Here is a 22,572-nt window from a genome sequence, read left to right as displayed (position 1 = left end):
AGCTGTGTAAAGAAGAAAAAGTGAAATACAGGGAGAGCATGCTGAGAAAACCAGAGCCAGGAACTATTTTTCATCCAAGCTTCTTCCACACAATTAAATCAAATATATTTTAAATCTAGACTACCTCCTGTTTACTAGGCTGACTCTCAAATGTGTCCACTTCAATTATCCATGAAGGATCCGAGCGATGTTATCGGTGAGGTCTGAATGTGTTTTTGTACCAACGACAAAAAATTCAAAGAATACTACAAATTACAAAAAAACACATTTATTGTCTAGATATTTCAATCATTTTAGATTAGCTAGCATTAAGACCATTTAGTATTTCTCCTGATTAGACGTTTGTTTCCATGTAAAAGACGTACAAAAACAGTTTGTTATTCCTAAAGCATGTCCTGTAAGAAAAAAAAAAACAGATATATACATTTGTACAAACATTCAACAGACAAAAACAGATTTTTAAAAAACTAAGCACAATGTCATGAATGAATGAATGGCTGAAACTGGCTGACTCCTTCCTCCCTGAAGCTGAAGTACATCTGCACATTGGCTACCCTTGTCAATAAGACAATCTTGACAAATAACTTAATCTTGCTTTACGTCTTAAATATTCCATGTCAAGTGGAAAGACGACATGGCACAGTTGTTCTTTTCAAGGCGATTTCACAGATGTTCCACATTCAGGAATATTAGCAGAAATGCATGAATTTCAAAATAAAGGTGATTCTGTTTTTAACATGTTTGTTTGGTGAATAATGTTAAATGTTTGAACACAAAGTTAATTTACTTGTCAAGATGATCTTTTAGAAGTATAGTTGGTCTCTGTTAATGAAGCTTGATTAAGCGTCCATGCAGTAAGACATCACGTGTTACAAAGACTGAAAAAGGCAGGGTCAGGGTGAATAAAAACAGTAAAGACTATAACCTTTATTTATTTATATTAAGAGGGGAGAATTCATTTGAGACCATTTATGTGAATCTTTGTCACCTCATCTAAGGAACTTATTGTGAAAGGAACCACAAGGTTTGCAGTGAGGTTAACAGCAGGGGTCATGGCGTGACTCCAACAAGCACGTATCAAAAGGGCTATTTGGAAATCTGGAGCTGTATCCACTTGACCAGTTATTAATACAAAGAGTGGGGCTCACTCATAGGCAACTGCTGAAACGCACTGCAGCTAAAGTCTGGAGCACGAGAAGTTCCAAAGAAATTCCAGTATAAAGGCTATGCTGCTTGTGGAGTAGAGGAATGAGAAACAAATAAGAAGGGAATTACTGTGTTGAAACAGGTAGGAGAGGGGGATCAATGTAATTTAAGGATTAATTTAATCTCTGAAACTTTAATTTCTTTCCGGTTTCCACCAATTGGTCTTTCAACAAGGATCATAGGGAACAGAGGAGAAAAACAACCAGAGTTAAGACTTTTGTAAAAACATCTAAATTATTCTCCTGTTATGGAAGCTTATTTGGCTTGGCGAGCTATTTCTTCTCCTATGTCAACGACGAATTAGAAATCAACAGAAGCAGGGTGCTTTACAACAAACATGGCCTCCAGTATGTTTCAAACTGTGGTGATGGTATTCTGTGTGTGTACTAAGCGTGTAGGAGGGCAGCTACAGCGCAGTTAGTGAGGACAGGACTTACTGTTAAGACAGAAAAGGTACTTTTCAGACAGTGTAGGCGTATCAGAACAGCAAGCTGAGGTTCTAAGGTCAGAGAGTCAGAGCTGAGATCAACAGGCTGTGGGCATTATCTGTCTGGAACAAAACACAAACCAACGTCTCCTGCATTCACGTCTGTAAATGTTGCTTCTCCTCTTCAGTCTCTCCATTATTTCAGCTTGTGTTCACATTTTCCTCTGTCCTTCTGGCATTTATTTTCATATTCAACCATCTGGTTAGAGCATTTTTTTTGAGGGACCTGACACCAACTGGGGTGTCTTTTAAAATCTGATGTCCAGCATAAGTAGTCCCAGTCAAACAGCGCAGCGCCCCCTTTGGTTCAGTCATTGTCGGGTCCCTGTAACTGATCCCAGTGCAAACATCCAAAATCAGTTCTGCTCCTTTCATTAACATCCAAGCTGCTCCAGTTAGTTCCTCAATGACATGAAGCCATGTACATAGGCACAGTAGATGTGTGCATGTCAAGTCTCCTTTCTTTGTCTCCACAGCAGATGTAACAGAAAAGAGAAAGTGCCACCAGGGTCACTCTTTGTCTGCAGTTTCTCTTGCTCCATGTGAGAATCTCTAGAAATATGTGAGCATGTGGAAAAGAACATTGTCCTCTCTTTCCTGCCATGTTTCTAGTAGATGACCTCATAAACAGTGGCCTTCTTGTCCCCTGAACCAGTGACGATGTACTTGTCGTCCACAGATATGTCACAGCTTAGCACAGAGGAGGATTCTTTAGACTGAAGAGAAATGAAGAGAGAAAAAAAGTCAGTAACAAATTAAAGACAGAAGAACATGTCACTGCTTCTGTGCGTTTGCTGTACTTCAAAGTTTTAATACTAAGCTCTTAAATAGAATGTTTTGTCCTCTCATTTCCCAATATACAGTAGCAACCATGTTTTGTTTGATGATATTTTGGTATAAAAAATGTGCTAATGCAGCACAGGAGAAAGTGGGTGTTACCACACTACAAGTAGCAGCCATGTTTGCTTTCCAACAAGCATCATTTACACACTGTGTGATTAACACTGTGACACATTCAGTGTATCCTGTCATTGATCTAATGCGATGCTGGTGGAAGTAAGTCCTGTTAAAGCTGGAGACTTCAGAGGAATCAATTAGTATTTCTTATTATATTATATATGTAGTGGTATGTTGTCCCAACCTGGAATATGCTGGCTCCATATGGTGTTCTCCATGCATTCAGTAGGTTATCCTTTCCTGTGCTCACAAACCATTTACCTAGGCAGAGAAACACACACATAAATTACCAAAAAATCCAAGAATGAATTGAACTGACTACATTCTCAAGATAAAAAAAACAGTGAAAAGAGAAACCCATTTGTAGAATAGAATAGACAAAACCAATTAAAAAGATAACACTTATGTGAAACCACTAAGGAAGAGGCAGTCCAATGGCCTCATTGTTAAGGCCCCCCCCTAAAAAAAAAAAACCAAAACAAAGAAAAAGTCCTTCAACCTTCATGACAAGTTTAAATCTCTAATTTTAAAGCAAATGGTTTCAAGGTAGACAACAAAAGGAGCAGCCCTGAAAGGAGGACTTAACAGACCAATATCTCTGCAGCTAGTTGCTTACCACAGTAGGCAAACTGCAGGGAGAGTACACAGCTCTCATGCAGGTGAAGCTGGTATTTGTCGGGCTTGGTGACATGAAGGACCTCCACGTTGCTGCTCTCCATTCCCACAGCGAGCCACTCTCCTGTAGGACAGTAGCCAAGAGAGAAGATCTGCGCAGACAAAACCACAAAATATTACTTGAGTTGGGGGAAAAAAAGTCTCTCAATTTTCAATCTTAGTTGATAAAACACAGTTTTGCTGATGTGAGTGTGTACCTGTGACGTAAAGTCGTGCTGCTGCAGCTGCCGTCCCTCTCTTAGATCCCAGGAGCGGACAGTGTTATCGAGGCCTCCGGTCCACAGCTTGGTGCCATCATTGGAGATGTCAATACAGCTGGCTCCATCTGTGTGGCCCTGGAACTGCCTGCAGGATACACACATACACTCTGAGTTAAATAAAGAAAAAGTGTTTAAACAGAGATGCACTGGGCACTCAGGTTGCCCAGGCAGTCGTGCGAATCACCACATAAAGGGTTTATAGTAATTCTGCCTGTTGATGCTACAACTTGCTCATAATCATCAAATTAATCTGTACTACTTATAAGCAAACTCTTCCTGTCTCTCTTACCTGACCAGTGTCTGGTTGTGTAAATCCCACACTGCGATGTTTCCATCACTGCAGCAGGAGAAGCAGACCTTGGAATCCGGGCTGATGGCCAGAGCGTAACATGCTGGTGCTGATGATGTTAACTCTGCCTTAATCCTGGGAGTAGGCGTGGCCAAATCCCAGATTGACAGCGTGCTAGCCTCACCTCCCACAATCAGCGTTCGGCCATCGGGGAGGAGACGACAAGAGCGGATGTAGTTGTCCCGGTTCTAATGTGATGGACAAAAAAACTGTGTTTAACGTTTTTTGCATTTATGTGTTACTATATTTTCTACACATGAAAGCATTTTTCTATGTGACTTGTAGCACAAAAATATCCTTCATGCCTCTTTTCAGAGTTTAACCACATCTGAAGAAATTCTGGTTGTAATTTTCAAATTAAATTCTTGATACAACACACGTCATCCTCTCTATCTCACTCACCAGACAGTCAAGCTGCGACACCGGGCTCTTGTTTCCTGGGTGACTTATGTCCCAGACCTTGACGCATCCCTTCCCTCCAGTGTAAACGTGTCGGGTGGGGTTACTGATGGTAACGGCACACACCACCTCTCCATGGTTCAGTGTGTTGATCTGACGGGCATGGCGAGGGATCCCTGGGCCCACCAAAGCATCCGGGGGGAAAGGAACCGGCTGCATCTGTCCGTCGGCCGCCACATGAAAGGAGTAAGCACTAATGGTACAAAGAAGGATGGGGATGAGTTGAAAATTTGAACAGAGAAGTGTAAAAGATTTTCTATAACATCCTTGTTGTTCCATGAGGGCAACTGAGGTCCTCAAACATACAAGAAACCACAAACACACTTACGGTTTGCCGCCAGGGATTCCTGTCAGACTGGGAGGCATTCCAGGAACTCGCATGTGAGGATGAGGATCAAAACCAACCTTGACGAAAGAACAAAGACATTTTTTATGAGCACAGTGCAAACACACACCCATGGGTATTGGCAAAAAAAAGCACACAGGTCAATAGTAACCTGCGGAACAGAGCACAAACACTCATGAGCACAAAGCAAACAGACACTCTCGAGCACACACACCCTTTGAATCTGAATGACAACTTTAAGAGTCAGCAAACACACAGAGGCAGAGCTGTCAGTGCTTGTGTCGCCTCCAATCAAACACACACACACACACACAGTTGGTGAGTACACAACCTGAGTTTCTATTGAATGTTGCCCAGTCACAGCTGTGAGTCTACTAACCCTATTTAAACAGTGTAATGAACACTATGCAAATACAGCCAAGAGTGATGAGATGATTGAACGTCATGCACACCAGCCTACACGCTGTATAAGTAATGTCACACACACACACACACACACACACACACACACACACACACACACACACACAGGAGAAATACAGCTGTGCAACTATTGACAGTTTCCAAACTTTACAATAGAAAATGTGCAGTGCTTATCAAAAGGATTCATACCCCATCACAGATCAATTGTACTGCTGTAAAGTTACTGAGAATTACGAACACCTTAAAGTTAAATGTCTATGCTGGCAAATGATATTTTGCAGGCACACTTTACCCACACATTAGAATGGCACTTTTCCAAAAAATAAGTCACTCTTTTCCACTCACCATTGGTGAACGGCCATATGCTGCCACAGCAGCCGCTGCAGCAACACTCATCTGAGGTGACATGTTGTGCAGTCCAGCAGCATAGGCCGCGGCCCCAGCAGCACCGGCCAGCTCCCCGTTCATCCCTGCTGCATGGGGCAACATACCAAATGCACCCGGGTAAGGGCCTGGTACAGCCAGGGGGGTCCGCAAACCTGCAGCTGAGGAGGAGACAGAAGAAAAGAGTACACACATGAGACACATAAAAGCTGGAAACAATCGCCAGCATATTCAAGCTTAAAATCCTTTAAATATCTAAATATCTAAATATCTACAAGCCTTGATCCTTAACCTCAGCACACAATCATCTGACATTGCTGGTAATGCTGGATTAGAAGCCTTTCTACGGCAAAGTTCAGCTAAGCATAAGCATACAATCTTTCATTCAGCCATTTCAAATAGATGTAGAAGCACACATTCCAGAGGTCTTTCTTCAATGTGCTATGAAATTTTAGTAATGAAGACTTAGATCAACAGATCTTTTGAAGGCAAACATGTCCTACATCAAATTACATTTTATAATATAATTAATTTAACATGTTTATCAAGGACTTACTTGGTGGATGTGGTATCTCCATGGAGGGGGGCTTTGATAGATTGGGTCGGATCCCAGGAGTGGAGCTCGGACCAGGAGTGGAGTCCCCTCGTGGTGTTGGTGTGCTCGACTTTAGCCCGGGTGTACCTGCTTTGTCTCGCTGCCACAGAGAGAGAGACGGAGAGAGAGAGAAAGACTTTAGAAATATATTTAAATTAATTGCAACTGCTGATAAACGTATTGCCCTATCAATTCTATCTGTTGTTTCTCACTATACAACAATAAAAGTATTCTATCATGTCTATCCCTACCATTGACATCTCTTTGGACTTGAGGGAGGAGGAGCTAGCTGAGGATGCAGTAGAGGCTGGACTGCAGGGGTCTTTCTTCAGAAGACGTGCTTTATCCAGGCCATTTTCTCTCGGTGATGGGAGAGGCGTGCCACGAGGGGAGGCAGGATCCTGGTGGAGGGACAAGGAATCAGTTGTAGTTTATTTTTAAAAAAGGGATTGCATCCATCCCAAAGAAAACTACTCTTCACAACTGTTAACAAAAAATGTAAACTATCAAAACACACTTACCTCATTTGAGACATCCACCACTAGATTATCATCACTTTTCTCCCCGTCACTGTCCTGCAGATAAAGACAATCAGTCAGTACATTGAATAATTTGCACTTCTCTCTGGTTATTCTCTGTCACGGATGATTGTTCTTGTCCTTTAATAAGCTGAAAACTACAAGTGGATATTAAAGTGATAACACAAGCAAAGAATCACTCACTAATATTGAATTTTTGATTACATTACATCTGTACAGAAAGTAAACATTCATGTCCAAAGAGATTTTTTTTTTCCTTTGCAAAAACAAACGCACACAGCTAGCAGAACTACTTCTTACATAGTGGCTTGAGTCCTTGTCGTCCACCTTGCGTTTTTTTGTGTCATTTGGAAACTCTGGTCCGTTTCGTCGTTTATCTGAGTTCCTTAGACTTTCTGGCAGCAATGAGTTACTCTGCAGATGAAGGCAGAGAGAGGAAGGAGAAGGACAGAACACAGTGGAGGAGAGTCAAGGGAAGAGAGATTAAAGAAAACAAAAAGATAGCGTAGAAAGAAAAGAAGACAAAAAGAGAAAGGAGAGTTGGAGGACACGGGAGAGAAAAAAGGATTTGCAGAGGTGAGACAATTTTGCTGTTACAGCTCAGGTTGTGTGCATTCTGCATGAGCTCACTAAATCGTCTGATCCACCTTCCACTAATTACAACAGCCTTTCAGCTATGTGTAGAGCAGGTTAGAAAAACAGGCTCTTACTTGCAAATAGGTTAATAGTTCACAGGAGCATGAATTAAGCAGCACTAACACTTATACAGCAGCCGCTTTTCTCACTTGACCAAAGCCAGTCGCAGCCACACACAAACACACACCTCTGAAGTTGATGATTACATTAAGTGGCTCTCAAAATCTATCAGTGCTCCCTCTCCTGGCTCTGACAAGCTGCACTGGCTGCAGTTTGCTAGTGTGTGTGTGTGTGTGTGTGTGTGTGTGTGCACAATGTGTAATTGACTGTAAAAGCCTGTGTGTATGATCAAGCGTGTACCAGACTGTGTGTGTGTATTACTTGCATAACACTCATGTGTCCCAAGACTACACACACATATGGGGACAAACACACACACACACACACACACACACAGACACACACACACACACACACACACACACACACACACGCCCCCCTCCGGCCTCCTGACCAACGGATCCTATTGTTAATGGATTAAAGCTTCATGTTGAGTCCATTATAGTCTCAGCCTGTCAATGAAATGTGCATCCAACATACACAAACACACATGCGCGTGCACAACGTCCAGCGAGCGAGCGCTTGGACTTTGAGGGGGGAAAGGGTAAATGAAGGAGGAATAGCTGAGAGAGGAGGAGGAAGAGGGGAAGAGGGTGAGAAAAGGGGGAAAGGGAGGGGATGAGATTAGAGGACAGAGAGGATGGTAGGAGGGTGTGAGACTGCGGAGGAGAAGAAAGGGTGACAAGAGACGAGGGAGGGAAAGAGACGGGTGGGGGGGGGGGGTGCAAATCTGTATTCTGCCAAAGGCCCCCTTCCTTCACGCCCTCCCCTCTTCCTCCCTCCCTCCCACCTACCTCCTACCCCTTTATTGAAAGGTTTTAGTGAGCTGAGCACAGGAGCACTGACCCGCAAAACATAAGCAATTTCCCCCCTCCGACTCTCCCCCGTTCGCTTTTAGCATGGTCTTTCACACACACACACACACACAAACACACACACACACACACAAGCTCAGTGTCATATGACTGCTGCCCCCCTCCCCTCCCTTTCCCAAGCCCTCCCCTCTCAGTGGTGGTGATATTAAACACAATGAGAGTCTTTAAGCGCGGGATCAGGGGCGATGGGAGGGGGGAGAAGGGGGGTAATCTGCTCACTGAGGTGTTAAATAGGCACAACAATGCAGGCTAGGCTGGAGGAGTGTGTGTGTGTGCGTGCGCGTGTGCGCGCGCATGTGTGTGTGTGCCTGTGACCATGCTAAAAAGCTCATTTAGAGGAGAAAAGAAAGCTAACAGTTCAGAGCAGATCTAGAGCAGAACTAAATAGGTAGGCCAAAGCTCTCCCTGAGTGAGCTCCCCAAACACACATAAACGCGGGAACACACACACATTTTGAAAGTGACAGTCAAAAATATACAACTTAAGGATGAAAGCTATTTGGGTGCGAAGCAGAGGTGAAAACAGAAAGGTGCTTTTATGCATAATGACATGGTGAGGTGAACTTGGTTGGTCCCTGAGGGGAAATAAGGTCGGGTTTCTGCAGCAGCAAAAATAGGATAACAAAACTATTGAAATGATAAAATATATAGGGGATATAAGTTTTAATGTGACTTAGGATAAATGTGATGTGACTGCTTAGATACTGTGTTTTTTAAGAAAATACTCCTCGTTATGAGATAACTGAATGGTTTGCCTAAGATGACCTTGACTACATCACAGCAGGGATAAGTCAAATGTGTTTTCTTAGGTCTTTACTAGTATTTCTACTCAAACGCACTAGATACTTACATAAGTACGAATCCAAACTATTTGATCAGTACTCGGAACTGCTAAATGTACACTCAATGTAGTTTACTCAGAGCAGATTTCTTTAAGTTTGTTTTTCCTTCAGCTCGAGTAGAGATTACTGAGCCCATAGACGTTTATCAACAGACAAATCTGTTGAGCTGAAGTTCAACTGCATGCAAACCGCATCTAAGAAATTCAAGTTTCCCAAAAAAACAAAGTAACCCTTTAAGAAAAACAAGAAAATAAATTGAGTGGTTTGTCACAAACAGTAAACATTGCTGCAGAAAGAGGAAGTACTTACTGTGCCGGGCTCTCGCTCTGTTGCCATTGGAAATGAGTACATGTGGTTGAGGTCAAAGGGTTGGGTGTTCAGCAGAGCAGAAAACAAAAAAGGAAAACAAAATGAGAATGAGTTAGAAATGCAAAGGCTGCATTTATTTATATGTATAAATATGAACCAAAAGTCTGCACAGAAAACTGTGTCTGAGGCTGTTAAAATAACGAGTAAAGTGAATGTATTTGAGAATTTGGCTGTGCACAAACTTCCTGGTCAGCAAACAAATGGGTTATGATTCCTCTTTATATTTCAGGTGGTGTTTCTGTGATGGAGGGTGCATTCTTTCACCTCTCAGGTGCTCAGGTCCTGCAGGGTGTGAGTCAGGTCCGGACAGGTGGGGCTTTTTATCTCCAACATCTTTTCCTGCCAGATGGGGAGGCATACCACCAAGTGCTCCTGATAGAGCCAGGAGGCCAGCAGAACCACCAAGCTGAGAGGGGTGGAGGCCAGCAGGGTGAGGGGTGAGGGGCACGGGTGCGCCACCGTGGTTATGTGATAGATGCTGCTGCTTCAAGATAAGGAGAAAAGACAGGGAGGAAAGACAGGGAGAAAGAAGTGGTTAGCTGAGTTAATAGAAAAGACCTGGGTCTTTCAGGCATGCTGAAACACAGCTTGGTCTTCCTGAGGTGCTGCAAGACTGAAAGTGGAAAAATATTGCAAACAAAAAATTAATTGGTAATTTGTCACTGAAACGTGGCACTTCATTGGTCATATTCACCAGCAGTTAAGCCACGGACAACACCTTAGTGTCATCTGATGTGTGATGCTAGCCTAATCCCTCACACCTGTGATGTAGTGCAGCATTTGGCAAGTATTTAAAGGATTTCAGGTTGAGTTCACAGGATTGATGCCTGACACCAACAACTCAAATGTCAGTGAATGACACAGAGCTATCAATAGGTTACAATCAATAGCACTCTGTAACCTAATCAATAGACTTCTGGCCCTATTGAAGACCTCAACAGATGGGACAGTTTCTTCAGTGTCTGGGTTTACACCACCTCAACAAGCTGCTGCAGTCTACAAGGCGGTGAACACATCTTCTCCCCTACACACACTCACTGCCTCACACACCCTCCTCCCTCTGGGGTCAAACACTGAACAATACTGACAGCTGGGATCACAGCCCAGAGCCCGAGGATGTGGTGGCAGAAAAGGGGGGGAGGGAGTGGGAGAGGAAAAGGAGGAATGACGGAGAAGTGAGGGGGGGAGAGGGAGCAGAGAACCCCAGCTGCTGCCTGCACTGTCAGGTCTTGTGAGGGAGTGAGGCGACTGAGGAGAGAGGGGAGGAGAGAGGGAGAGAAGAGGGTCAGGGAGAGAGAGAGAGAGTTTGGCTGGCAGCCCTGCTCTCTCTTTCACACCAAATCAGGCGCTCGTCTGAGCGTGAAATGCCTTTGTGTTCCAAAACATCATTATTGCCTCCTCAGACAGTAGCCGCGGGAATCCAAGCTCACTGATTCGCCACCGGGAGGGGAGGAGGAAGGAGCGAGATGAGAGGAGAAGGGGGGCACAGGAGGCGACTCTGCAGGGGTGGAAGGAGTGCTGAAGGTCAAACCGACTTTTATCTCACCTAATTGACTAACCCACTCCCCCTCTTCTGAGCCCCCGCCCTCTCTTTTCCTCTCTATCCATCCTTCACTCTCTGCGTCCTGCCCCGACGAATGAAAGCAAAACAACGAAACAGTCTTTTAGCCTCAACCCCCATGCCTGCCTGTACACACACACACACACACACACACTCAATTTCCAGAGTTGGCACGCCTGCCACACAATCAAACATAAACACACCCACACGTCACACTTGATCACACTAACATGCATACACAGAGTCTAGATAAACAAGGCAGACACACTCAACCATCCTACCCCTGCCTGTTGTTTTTCTGGGGATAACAGAAATGCATGCTCTGCTACACCCAGACGCACACACAAACAGATGCAAAAACACACACACACACGGATCCACAAACAGGACCCCTGATGGGAGTAAATGGAGGGGAAGTATTTTCTGGAGGGAAAGGGGAGCCCGGTACGTCATGGGATGTGAGTGTGAGCTGGTGTGTGTGCACGTATGTGTGTAGAGGTGGGGGCAACATGCTTCATTACACTCATTTAACTCACAAACAGGGTGAATGACAGGCTGGCGTGGGAGACGGGAGGAGAGGGGAAGAGGGGAGTGTAAGGGCAACGCTGTGACCCCCCTTTTACAAACACTGAAATCCTGCAATTAAGACTCAAACAGCAACTGCCAAATCCACCTCTCCCCCCGTCACACACGCACAGACCCCCATCAGTCCACGCCAACTAACAAGCCCACCTCACATGTAACTCTCCAGACCCTCTGCCCACTCTTTGCTTAGCTTAAGCTATGAAGACCCCCCCCTTTCCTAGATTCCCCCTCAACCCCTATGGCTCGTATAAAGCAGAGTATTCTGAACTACCTCCTATCCCACCCAAAAAGTCACCATCAACAGCTCGACTCTGTTTCTCTTTTCACCTTAACATAACAGCGTTACCACAGGGGAAAAGTTTATGTTTCTTAACTTCTTTTCTCAGCGTGCAATCCCTTTTCAGCTCAGGTCTGAAAAGCTGGTCATGCCCCATCATTCATCATAGCCTGACGACATTTTTTCAATAAACAGCTCTCGTCACACTTCTCCCCCTGATTCATACCCTCTATTCTCTGCTCGTTCACCGTGAAAGAGATCAGTTCTATCAATCAATCAATCAATCAACCCATTTTGTTTCAAGACCCACAGTCCATAAAAAAGAGAAACTATCTGCATCCTTTAGTTTAATTTAATTTAAAGTCCTTTTTTTGTTCTTTACATTTTCTTATCAGCTCTTTTATGCGTCCTGAATATTTGTCTGTGACCTTGAGCAAAGTTTGGTTGTTCAGAGGATTGAAATCACTGTTTTTCCTCAAACAAAAAAAAGGGGTGTTTGATATGTGCCTACTGTGTCAAATCAATGTAAACGTACACATGCAAGCGTTTAATTTATAACACCAGTACCACAGTCAAGCTATAGTATAGACTGTAAAGGTCAAATGTCGGAAAAAAACCCCATTGAAGAATAACTCTGACATATTTGCGTGTTGTGTTTGAGTTATGCCTTTGTTTCTGCAATTTTTCTGACATTTAAAGTGTTACAGTTACACTGCTATATTAATGAACTATTCTGTTATTTCACAATCTTTTTGAACATTTTTAAATTATGGAAGAAGTGTACACACAGTTGGTATAAGAATAGAGTAAGTAGAGGAATACACACTGTAGGTGGAAGCCCTGGCAGTCCACGTACCCCGATGACGGCATTGAGCTCTGCCATGGTCACCTGTTTGGCTCGCTCCACAGCTTGAACAACCTGCTGCTGATGCTGGAAAACACACAGACACACACAATGTTCCTCAAGACCAAGAGTGAAAGGATGATTTATCAGAAAAGCTTGCAGAGACAACTAGAGAGTATAAATTTAGCACAAAGTCTGTAACTCAAAGTCACACATACTTACCTCCTGTGAGAGGAAGGGAATGACTTGTGCACAGATGGTGTTTAGTCTCTTGGCAATCTCAGTCTGACGGAGGAAGAAAGAGACTGACATTGTTAATAACATAATTACATCTATTTAGAAAAGACAGCTGTTCAATAACAACAATAAAGTAGTACAAGCACACATACACAGATCCCCCTACCAGCATTCACTCCCTACTACACACAAATCCATTGTGCCATTTTCAGCATCACTAACACACAACCAGCAAAATGACATTTTCCCTCCTAAATATCAGTGTGAGCTCAAGTTTCTGTCTTGCTCGTTGTTTTTCTGTTCTCTCTCTCTACCCTCTGTGCTCTTGTCCCTCTTCCCATCAGCACTTCAGCATAATCTCATCAGCTACTAACTTCATTTGCTCTCCCCCAGTATCCATGCCAACACATCCGCCTGCCCCCCAAACCCCCGGAGGTGGCAACAATTGGCTGAAACCAGATACCCCCACAGTGGCACCAAATCAGATAAGGGGACTCATATTACACATCATCCAATCATATTGATACGTAAAAGGCCAGTGTGAAGAGGGAACTGGAGTAGCCATGAAACGTAGTAATGGCTCATCAGACACACCAATCCAACATAAATAGCCACAGGCACACAAAAGCTTCAAGGGGATGTGTGTTCTTACGTGAAATCCAAGGAAATGTTGGTTGATTTTCATAATTATGTGTTGACAACTAATGACGCTCGGCCAACAAGGTTAAATTACAGACATCAAGCTAAGAAGACATTTGGTATCCCACACCACAAAGTAACAATCTGGGTATGGTTTAACTGAGCCAACAATTACTAAACCTTGTGTAGAAATAACTGGTTCATTGGGAAAGTTTCCCTCTTTCATAGTATAAATAAACAGTACTTCCTCTTTCCAAGAAACTTTCAAGACACATATTGCACCAGTTTCCTATCTGCATAGCTTGGTCTCCTTTTTAACATTTACCACTTAGTAATTTTCCTTCCCCATCAGCTGTGCAAGAGACTCAGGATATTGCTGAAATTCCTTTGTCATTAAAAGGTCAACAAGAGTCTACAGCCATGCTAGCAGATCTGTGAGGTTGGATTTAGCTACAACCCTTCTTCGAGCTAAATCCGGCACTTCTTAGTTTAGCATGTTCGGGTGAACATGCATATGTTTAGCATGCTAACTAGGGATGCACCGATACTGACTAAAATAGCTGGATCAGGTATCATGACAATGGGGTCAATCTAATTAAATCTATGTTTAGGTGAACTTGTGTCTACTATGTTATGTGACAGCAGCACGTCTGGCTGCCATTTCGCTCAAGGATAGCAAGAGGAAGCTTCCCCTGTCTGCACAAGGAGCTAAAGAGCCAGCTGTCTGGATGAATTTACCACTTGCTACTGCAACAAAATGTTCAACAACTACCTGGAATATCTTCTATATTAAGAGTTCGATACAAATGCATCTGTAAAACAGGATGTGGAAGTTTTTGAGGTTGTACCAACAAAGTAACAAACATTGATGAGGCTCCTTTTCAACTGTTTATCAATGCTATCAAGCTTTCAAATTCAATCTTACAAATGTGTGTTATTCAAATTTGCCCAAACTTGAATTTAGGGAAATTCTGAGACCACGAATTGAATGTCTGTACAAAATTTCCTCGCAGTCTATCTGGCAGGCACTGAGATATTTCAGTCCAGACAAAGGCAAAGGGACCAACACCATTCCTTAAGCCTTGCTACTAATACCAAGTGTCTTTTCGGTGGGTTTTATTATTCCTGAAAAGCTGACATTGTGGAGATGCCCTCTTGTACCCTCATAGGATCACACACACACACACACACCTATCAGCACTAACTGACCCTGCCAGAGCTCAGCCAATTATGTACTTGGACGAGCTAAATAAAGTACTTGCCCTTTAGGAATCAGTCTTGAAGTAATTAAATAAGTAGCTGCTTTACCTATAATATAATTCGGGAATATACCTGTGACTAAAATAAGACATTTCCTGGCTAAAACAAGTCTCCAATGACACTACCCAGAATAATGTAAATAGGGTGGTTAAGTGAGCTAAGAAAAGGTGAGTAACCAAATTAGAGGTAAGTAAATACGGAACAGCTTAACCCAGTGAACACTAAACACTATAAATAATTGACATAGTGAATAATTGAACCTTCATCAAGAATCAAAGAGACTATGGAATGAAAAGAAGTTACAAGCCTTCGGAGTGCTTGGGTTTCCGTTTATAACAGCATGTGCGAGTGTACATGACATGCAATATAACATGTCTTTAAGGGATGAATTGTAAAAGACTTATTTACACATTTGGATACAGTGGGGACTCCACAACCAACATAATGTGATACATCAATGGACAATTGCTCATTTGTTTTACAGTGCTTAATTTGGAGATGTGATGAGTGCCAAGTCTTGGGGGTTTTATTTTCTCAGGGTTCTCAATGGTTTCTATATGTATGTGCACCTGAAGTACACGTTACAACAGCTTCTAGAATAAAGGATTCCCCCTGCACTCTAGCCAGCTTGACCTGCTTACTTTAGCATGCTGTAACTCAATCTCATAATGTCTGACTTATTCAAAGCCTAGAAACGAAGAGCTATTTCAGGCAACCTATACCTGCACTTCCATTCTCAAAAATGTGAGTTGTAAGCCTATAATTAGCCTTGTATGAAGGCTGACTGATTAAGCCATCTGAGAATAGTCTACCCAACTACTATCAGGTCAGCTCAGCTAATCTTACTAAGCTAACTGACAAACTAACAAGGATCAACAGATGAGGCCACAAATACCTGAAGCTGCAATCCCCAAGTGAGGCATCATTAAAAAGCATGACTCAAGAACATTTGGAGGATGTAACATAAGGGTAATGGAAACTCAGAACTATCAGCTTCTGAATAACCTTTTTGCTATGGTGCACCACCCACATAATTATTTTCATATTAGAGAGAGACAGGGTAAACAAAAGTTGAGGATATAGAGAGAAGTGTACACACACAATGTGCTAACAGAGAACAGGCTTCTCATTACACATATAATTGGAGCATTACTGCCACACTACATACATACACACCCGTACCTCCCCAGCAGGAGGTAGGTTGTTCTGAATCCCCCGTACCCCCCCCAGCCCACAGAAGCTTGTTGCTCTGACAACTGCAGCCCAAAGCTAATGACCTCCCCTGGAGCTTTAGTGTGTGTTAGTGTGTGTGTTTTTATGTGTGTGTGGACAATAGGAGGAGATGCATCTCCCTCACAATGAAAGAACAGTAGCTTCACATGGACATAAAATGAATTAGTAGTCAAGAAAAAAAGAAACAGGGTGGGGGCGGGGTTGTAGCACAAGGAAGAAGAGATTCCATACTTTTAAAAGGGAGAAAGAATAGGAGAGAAGTTGGGGTGTAAAAACAGGGGAGGATAACACAGGAGCAGAAGGAGAACGTGACAAAAAAGTAGTGAGGGGGGGAAGTGTGAGAGAGTCAGAGAAGAAGCATCTCCACTTCTCAGTGAAGCAGCCAGGCCAATCCACCTCCAATTTCCTCTGGTCTGACTGGTCGATAGCTGTGGTAATTACTGGTAAACGCTCTGAGCCATGCTCAGCTCCTGTGGGGAAATATGTGTTTGTGTGCATGAAAAATAGAGTGAGAGTTTTCTCTCCTCATCCGTGTGTCTACACAGCATGTTTGCCGTTTTATGCGTCTGTGTATGTGTACTCATGCATAACAGTGTTTGACTTTCTGTGTTTGTGTGTACATTACTGTGCATGTGTTTAATTGTCCCTGTCCTTATGTGTTTGCATAAATTATTCATGGATGAACATAAATGTCCTTGCCCTTCATTACAATAGGTAAGTGTCCTTTCTGTATTGCGTGTTTGCACACTTGTGCGTCTGCCCTATTAAAGCTTATGTTGGTCTGGTTTTACCTCCCTGCCTCTAATAAGGGGGAGCTCCACTGTCTCTCCTCTGCCGGCCTCACCGTGATCGATTCCTCCGCCCTCCCCAGCCCTGCCCCTCTAATGTAATAAAGCAGGCCGCTCCCCTAGACAGCACCAATCAATCTACAGAGCCATTCATCCTGCCTCTGGGCTCAGGCGGCCGGCCCTAACTGGGGAAATGGAGACAGAGCCCCATCGATCACGAATAAACGCACATCCACACACACAGGCATACAGTAAAACACACACACACACACACACACACACACAAATGAATGAACACACAAATGCATTTGCGCACACACAAGGACACGTCAACAGGCACACACACCAAATACATCAAAGCCCTGCCATGAGAGAGGGAGGGGAAGAGAGAGACGGACAAACAGGAAGACGAGGACAAACATATGCTTCCATACCTGTTTGTGCATTTCGATGTTGAGGCCGTAAGACATCTCATAGTACTGTGGAGGAAAACACAGTCACATGAATAGAATAGTGATTCTGAATATTGGAAATAAAAACAAATAAGAGAGTATATGCAACCCACAACAGAGTCACATCAGGTCATCCCCACAGAGCAACTTTCAAACATCCACATCTAATGCTTTTTTCCTGTGCAGGAGTGTTAAGTATAGGTGCAAATAGTTCAGAACCGCATTCCTATCCATGTTTGTTTCTGTGTCAGACTAATGGTGTTAGACACACCCTAATCCTCCTTTGACCTTACTTGTTTCAGGTTAAGTGGCTAAAGAAGAGATAAAAGCAGGACCTCCTCCGTTTAATCTAATGAAATGCCAAGTTTCCTGGAAATATCAGATCAAAATTACAAATCTGCCTACTCGCAAATTCCAAATATTTAACACTTTATAATTTAACTCTCTTATTATCTTTATTTGCATGTCTTCGTAAGGAATCACGCATGTATTACTTTCATGTTGTTGTGTAGTTGTTTTAATATGCCATTTGTTTAGATAATAAGGCATTTCATCTCCCTTAAATAAGCTTTTTTATGTATGAGCTGTTGGAAAGATCAGAGTTCAGCTCCAGAACAAAGGTAGCTGGTAGGAAAACTGAACCTTCAGCAGGGCAAAGTGATGCATGGTGTTGCGGGGCAAAATAAATTGAGTGTCACACAGATCTCACCATGACATAGTGTCTCTGCATCTCCGTCTTTTCACTGGCCAGCTTCTCACACTCCAGCTTGAGACTGTAAAACACAACAATACTATAATCATTAACTTCAAGAGAAACTTTTCAAAAGCAAATTTGACCTCATTCAACCTCCAAGCACCTTAACAACATAGTATCCTCGTCAGCCCCTGTGGGTCATTATTTATAGTTATTTGGCCCTTCTTTTGCAGTACATAAAATGTTTACTGCTGATCAATGAATAGCAGCATGTATTTGGACATAAACAGATTTGTGACTTTCTCTCTTTTGTCTAAAATATCACCTCAAACTAAGACTAAACAATTAGCATGTTGAATAGGAAACACTTTCTTTTATCCTCCAGCTGTTGTCTCACAATAGCTATGTAAGAGGTTGAGCATACAACATAGTAAGCTTGGTGTAGTCTCATGTGAGCCATTTGCTAACTGATTAAAGCACCAACAGATGCATAGACAAACAGTTCAGGGCAAAGAGGCTTTCAAGAAAATGAGTGTAAAATGGAGATGATGATTCTTCCTGTCAAATTACGACAGCAAATGTCTGTGGATGTAGGATGTTTGGCTTAACCCTGCCCTTTGTATGCATGAATCAGGATGTGAATTAGAAACAAAACCGCTTTGTAGGTCAGCAGCTTTCACCTGTTGCAGCCGACCCTCCCAGACAAAACAAACAAGTTAGAGCACATACACACAGAGAGAAGAAAAACACAACTACACATACAGGCAGTCTTTAACCAACGCACAACTAAACACACAGACACACACACACAGGGGAAAATAAGGAGTGATTTATGAAACCCTGAGCCCACACGCCACCCTCTGGCTCTCACCCATCACCAAGACTAAGACCTACCGCAGTGTGAGCGCTTGGTCTGTTGCATATGTGTGTGTGTGTGTGTGTGTGTGTGTGTGAACCTAATCCGGGTTTACAGGTTAGTATGAGGCTGTAGCTGGGGTTTTGTTCATTATGGTAAGGTGTATGACTGTGGTTAGGGTGAGGTTTAGAGTCAGAGGGCAGACTACAATGAGAAATTGGCCAACGTGCCACCCCTACAGACAGACATGGAAGACTTCCATGTGAGTGTGTGTATTTGTATTATCCACCTGTGGTACTGTGCCTGAAGAAACTGGAACTCCTCCTTGATGCGGTCCAGTGACTCTGGGATTGTGAACTTGAAGGGCTGGCCTGGAGCCTGGTGGGGCGTCTGAGACACACACACAGGATTATTAACATCACAGTGCCTCATTATGTGGCTTTAAATTTGCATATGATCCTCTCCAGTCTCACGTGTAATGTCAACAACTTAAAATTATTGGCAGTTATTAAACAAACAATGGCAGCCGTTATTAAACAAACAGTAACTATTAAACTGTGGCTCTTAGGGCACAAGCAAGCCTAACTAATAAGTAAAATAATTTAGATTTGAACATGTTGTTTATCCTGTTAAAACTAAAATAGCAAATGGTCATGTTTTGTCCCTGTATGTGGGCATCCGGGCAGCTAGGTGAACAACTGTTGGAGCAGGATAATAGGGAGAGTCTTACCGGGTGTCGCCCCTGGGGAAACATGGTTATCTCCGGGAGGATGCGACCGTTTCCTTCCTAATGCCCCGTATTAGGGGATCAAATGAGGGTACAGTGAGGATGTGAGGTGCTTTAGATCACGGAGACGAATCCATCGGCCGTTATTATCCGGACCAACTGTCGTTAATTTCAAACACAAACCGCCCGCCTCGCGCTCCGTCCGAGCTCGCCGTCCGTTAATGTGAATCCCTGCTCCTCGCGCGGCCGTTAATCAACCGGAAAAACACGGGGAAACGGCTCATTAGCTGGAAGCAGCTAGCAGGGGGGTTGTAGGGTAAGAACCAGGTGAGAAATGAAAAGGTTGGAGCCACCTCTATTACTCCTCCTTTCGTTTTGTGTAGGATCCGATGTACTCCGAAGCAAACAAACAAACAAGACAAAACTGAAGCCGGTAGACCCTCAACAGACAGCCACAAACTGCGGGCTCTCAGTCAGAGCATCAAATCCAACACAAGTTAATTGCAGTGAAGAGTTCCCACTTGACTCGCCGCGGTCGCGAGCTGGCGGTTCAACAGTCAACAAAAACAGAAAAAATTACTTCCAAGCTGAGTTTGAAAAGCAAACCTTCGTCCAAAATAGATTTCACAAAAAAAAGAGGAAATATGTTGTTAGTTTTGATAGAAACAACTCCCACAGCGGCAGCAACAGTCCACCGTCCAGCTCTGCTTTACCTCAATGGCAACTTTCTCACGCGGTTTCACGCTCTCAGCTAACCGAAACTGTAGGCCAGCCCACAAAGCGGCCGCCGACCAATCAGAGCCGCCGCTCCACGTGGGGATCGTAATGTCGATTGTACCGCTGACCAATCGCCACTCTGTAAACTGCCCCGAGTCTGTTGACCTGGTTGAGCTACGCGGTATCTGTCCAATCAGAGCGTAGCAAGGAGCTGCTATTCCGGAGGCGCGCTGGGCGGGCAGTGCGGTGTGTGAAGGCAAGTTTCACCTGTCAATCAAAGTAACGTGGGCTCAGCGGGAGCAGGGTTGAAGACGTGCACATACATACACACACATTCACAAATAGACACGGACACGCACAAATGAATCCCCCCCCCCCCCCCCCCCCCCACACACACACCACAGACGCACGCACACACACAAAAACACAAATGCAGTCTTTCTTAGTAGCTGCTGTGAACCTTCCTAACAAGTGTCATGGCAAATCAACTCGTATATCTCTCTATTCCTCTTCTATCTTTCTATGTATTATTATACGGTGGGCACGTTTATGTAAAATGCCTTTCTCTCTTAAAAGAAAGGAAATCTAATTATGCCAATTGTCTGTTGCTCTCTTCATGTTCAAGCTGTTTTTTGCTGTGTTCATGTGATTTCAGTCTACAGCATGAGCCACAGAGATAGCTCACCGGGAAAGAAGTCAAGGGACAAACCCAAAACCCCAGTTTAATGGATTGTTGTGAGGTCCACCAATTATGTAACTAAATTGATCCTACTATTTCCATGCAAAGAAGGCACATTTTCTAGGGGAAACCCTGATTCTTACTAATGATAAAGTTCACTTTAGTGGTTATGATCTGGCCACACACACAAATCTAGACAGAAACATATGAGGAAAAAATCAACACTGCGCATGGAAGTTACAGTTACAGTCCAGTTAAAACATAGACAAACGATGTTGGTGCACAACAGTATTTATATTTTACCAAAGGAGAAGAGAGTCATGTTAAGTACATTAACATCCATTGCAGTAATTACAAAATTTGATACGTTTCTTGTGTGTGGGTTTGGAGAGGAGAGGGGCCATCGCTGTTAATTCTGGCCCTGTGATGTTATTACCTCCACTCTTGAGAATATGTTTTACTTTATTTTCTCTATTTCTCTATTATACAATCATCATATAGTAACTGTATGTTGTCTGGTCAGTATAGTGGGGTACACCTAAACTCCTCCTGAAATCAAAATCAAATTCACATTAAAATCATGGATCATGTTGTTTGGGATAAGAAGAAAACCAACTTTTCTACTCAACATCAAACTTTTCATCACAAGCATGTGCAGGTCACAGCTGCAGCCAGAGTAATGTCCACCTGTCCTGGAATTGTGTGCGTTTTTGTGTAATTAGTGGGAATAAGATCAGGCAAACCGGATCAGCTAATTACCTGATGAATCACTAAAAGTGATCGCCTAACAACAGCTGTGATGAAGTGACCATGCCATGAGAGGTGAGGTTGTTCAAACTGGGTCGTAGAGCAGGCTCAGGGTTTTCTGTTTGCTCCACTTATCCCCCTCTAAGCACCGCTCAAAGGCCCTCAGCTCCGCGCTGACCTGCGATTGGCTTAGAGAGCTCAACCCCTGACCCTGTGACCCCTGACCTCTGCTGCGGCTGATCCAGTCCATATGAGAGACTCCTGACTGTGACCAGCCGTGACCTTCCCGTCCCAGCTCTACACACACACACAAACACACACACACACACACACACACAGGTGCTGTGCAGTGGGTGGTACTGTTAATCATAGTGGCGTGCACATGAAACAACACGTCTGCGTGTGTTCGTGTACGTCTTTGATCCCATTTTGTCTCTCTCTTTGTTTGTGCACTCTTGTCTTGACCTTCTCCCTGTGTCGCCCTCACTCCCAGAGCTCAACCTATCAGATTGTCCTGAAATATAAGCCAATCACAATGCCTAGTCTTTTGTAAAGTCTGACATAGTTCCTTTTTGAGCAGATTTTCTTTTCTTTTTGATTTAAAAATAAAAATATTATCCACTAATATGTTGCAGTATAACATTATATATGTACCTATTTATTGATCATTTTAATGTTTTGTCCTTAAAGTTCAATAAATATGTCAAATATACACTTTCAAGATGAGTCACACATAGGAACTGATGTGTTCTTAT

The 22,572-nt window shown here is 43.3% G+C and overlaps 1 protein-coding gene across 1 annotated transcript; it reads right to left on the bottom strand.

Annotated features, from left to right (window-relative positions):
* Window positions 1–281: 281 nt before the first annotated feature.
* Window positions 282–19,765, bottom strand: LOC138609853 (transducin-like enhancer protein 1). Its single transcript, XM_069682519.1, has 20 exons — window positions 19,678–19,765; window positions 19,237–19,337; window positions 18,107–18,170; window positions 17,380–17,424; window positions 13,011–13,073; window positions 12,771–12,875; window positions 9,786–10,002; window positions 9,462–9,478; window positions 6,981–7,094; window positions 6,663–6,716; window positions 6,393–6,542; window positions 6,103–6,241; window positions 5,508–5,707; window positions 4,722–4,798; window positions 4,337–4,586; window positions 3,875–4,122; window positions 3,523–3,670; window positions 3,267–3,417; window positions 2,835–2,911; window positions 282–2,409 (listed from the first exon to the last, which is right to left on the bottom strand). Exons 1-20 carry the CDS (start codon window positions 19,699–19,701, stop codon window positions 2,302–2,304), a joined length of 2,352 nt encoding a protein of 783 aa, XP_069538620.1. The 5' UTR covers window positions 19,702–19,765; the 3' UTR covers window positions 282–2,301.
* Between the last annotated feature and the right edge of the window lie 2,807 nt (window positions 19,766–22,572).

Source organism: Semicossyphus pulcher, unplaced genomic scaffold (genome assembly GCF_022749685.1).
Source record: "Semicossyphus pulcher isolate SPU_LCO1_2020_fin unplaced genomic scaffold, fSemPul1.0.p SCAF_6, whole genome shotgun sequence".
Taxonomy (NCBI): domain Eukaryota; kingdom Metazoa; phylum Chordata; class Actinopteri; order Labriformes; family Labridae; genus Semicossyphus; species Semicossyphus pulcher.
This window is presented reverse-complemented; position numbering and strand designations above follow the sequence as displayed.

Coding starts and splice junctions, on each gene's coding strand:
- LOC138609853 (XM_069682519.1), bottom strand. CDS start 19,701: ATGTTTCCCCAGGGGCGACACCCG. Junction 4,587..4,721: donor GGAATCCCTGGCGGCAAACC/GTAAGTGTGTTT, acceptor TTGTACCATTAG/TGCTTACTCCTTTCATGTGG. Junction 4,123..4,336: donor TGTCGCAGCTTGACTGTCTG/GTGAGTGAGATA, acceptor CCATCACATTAG/AACCGGGACAACTACATCCG.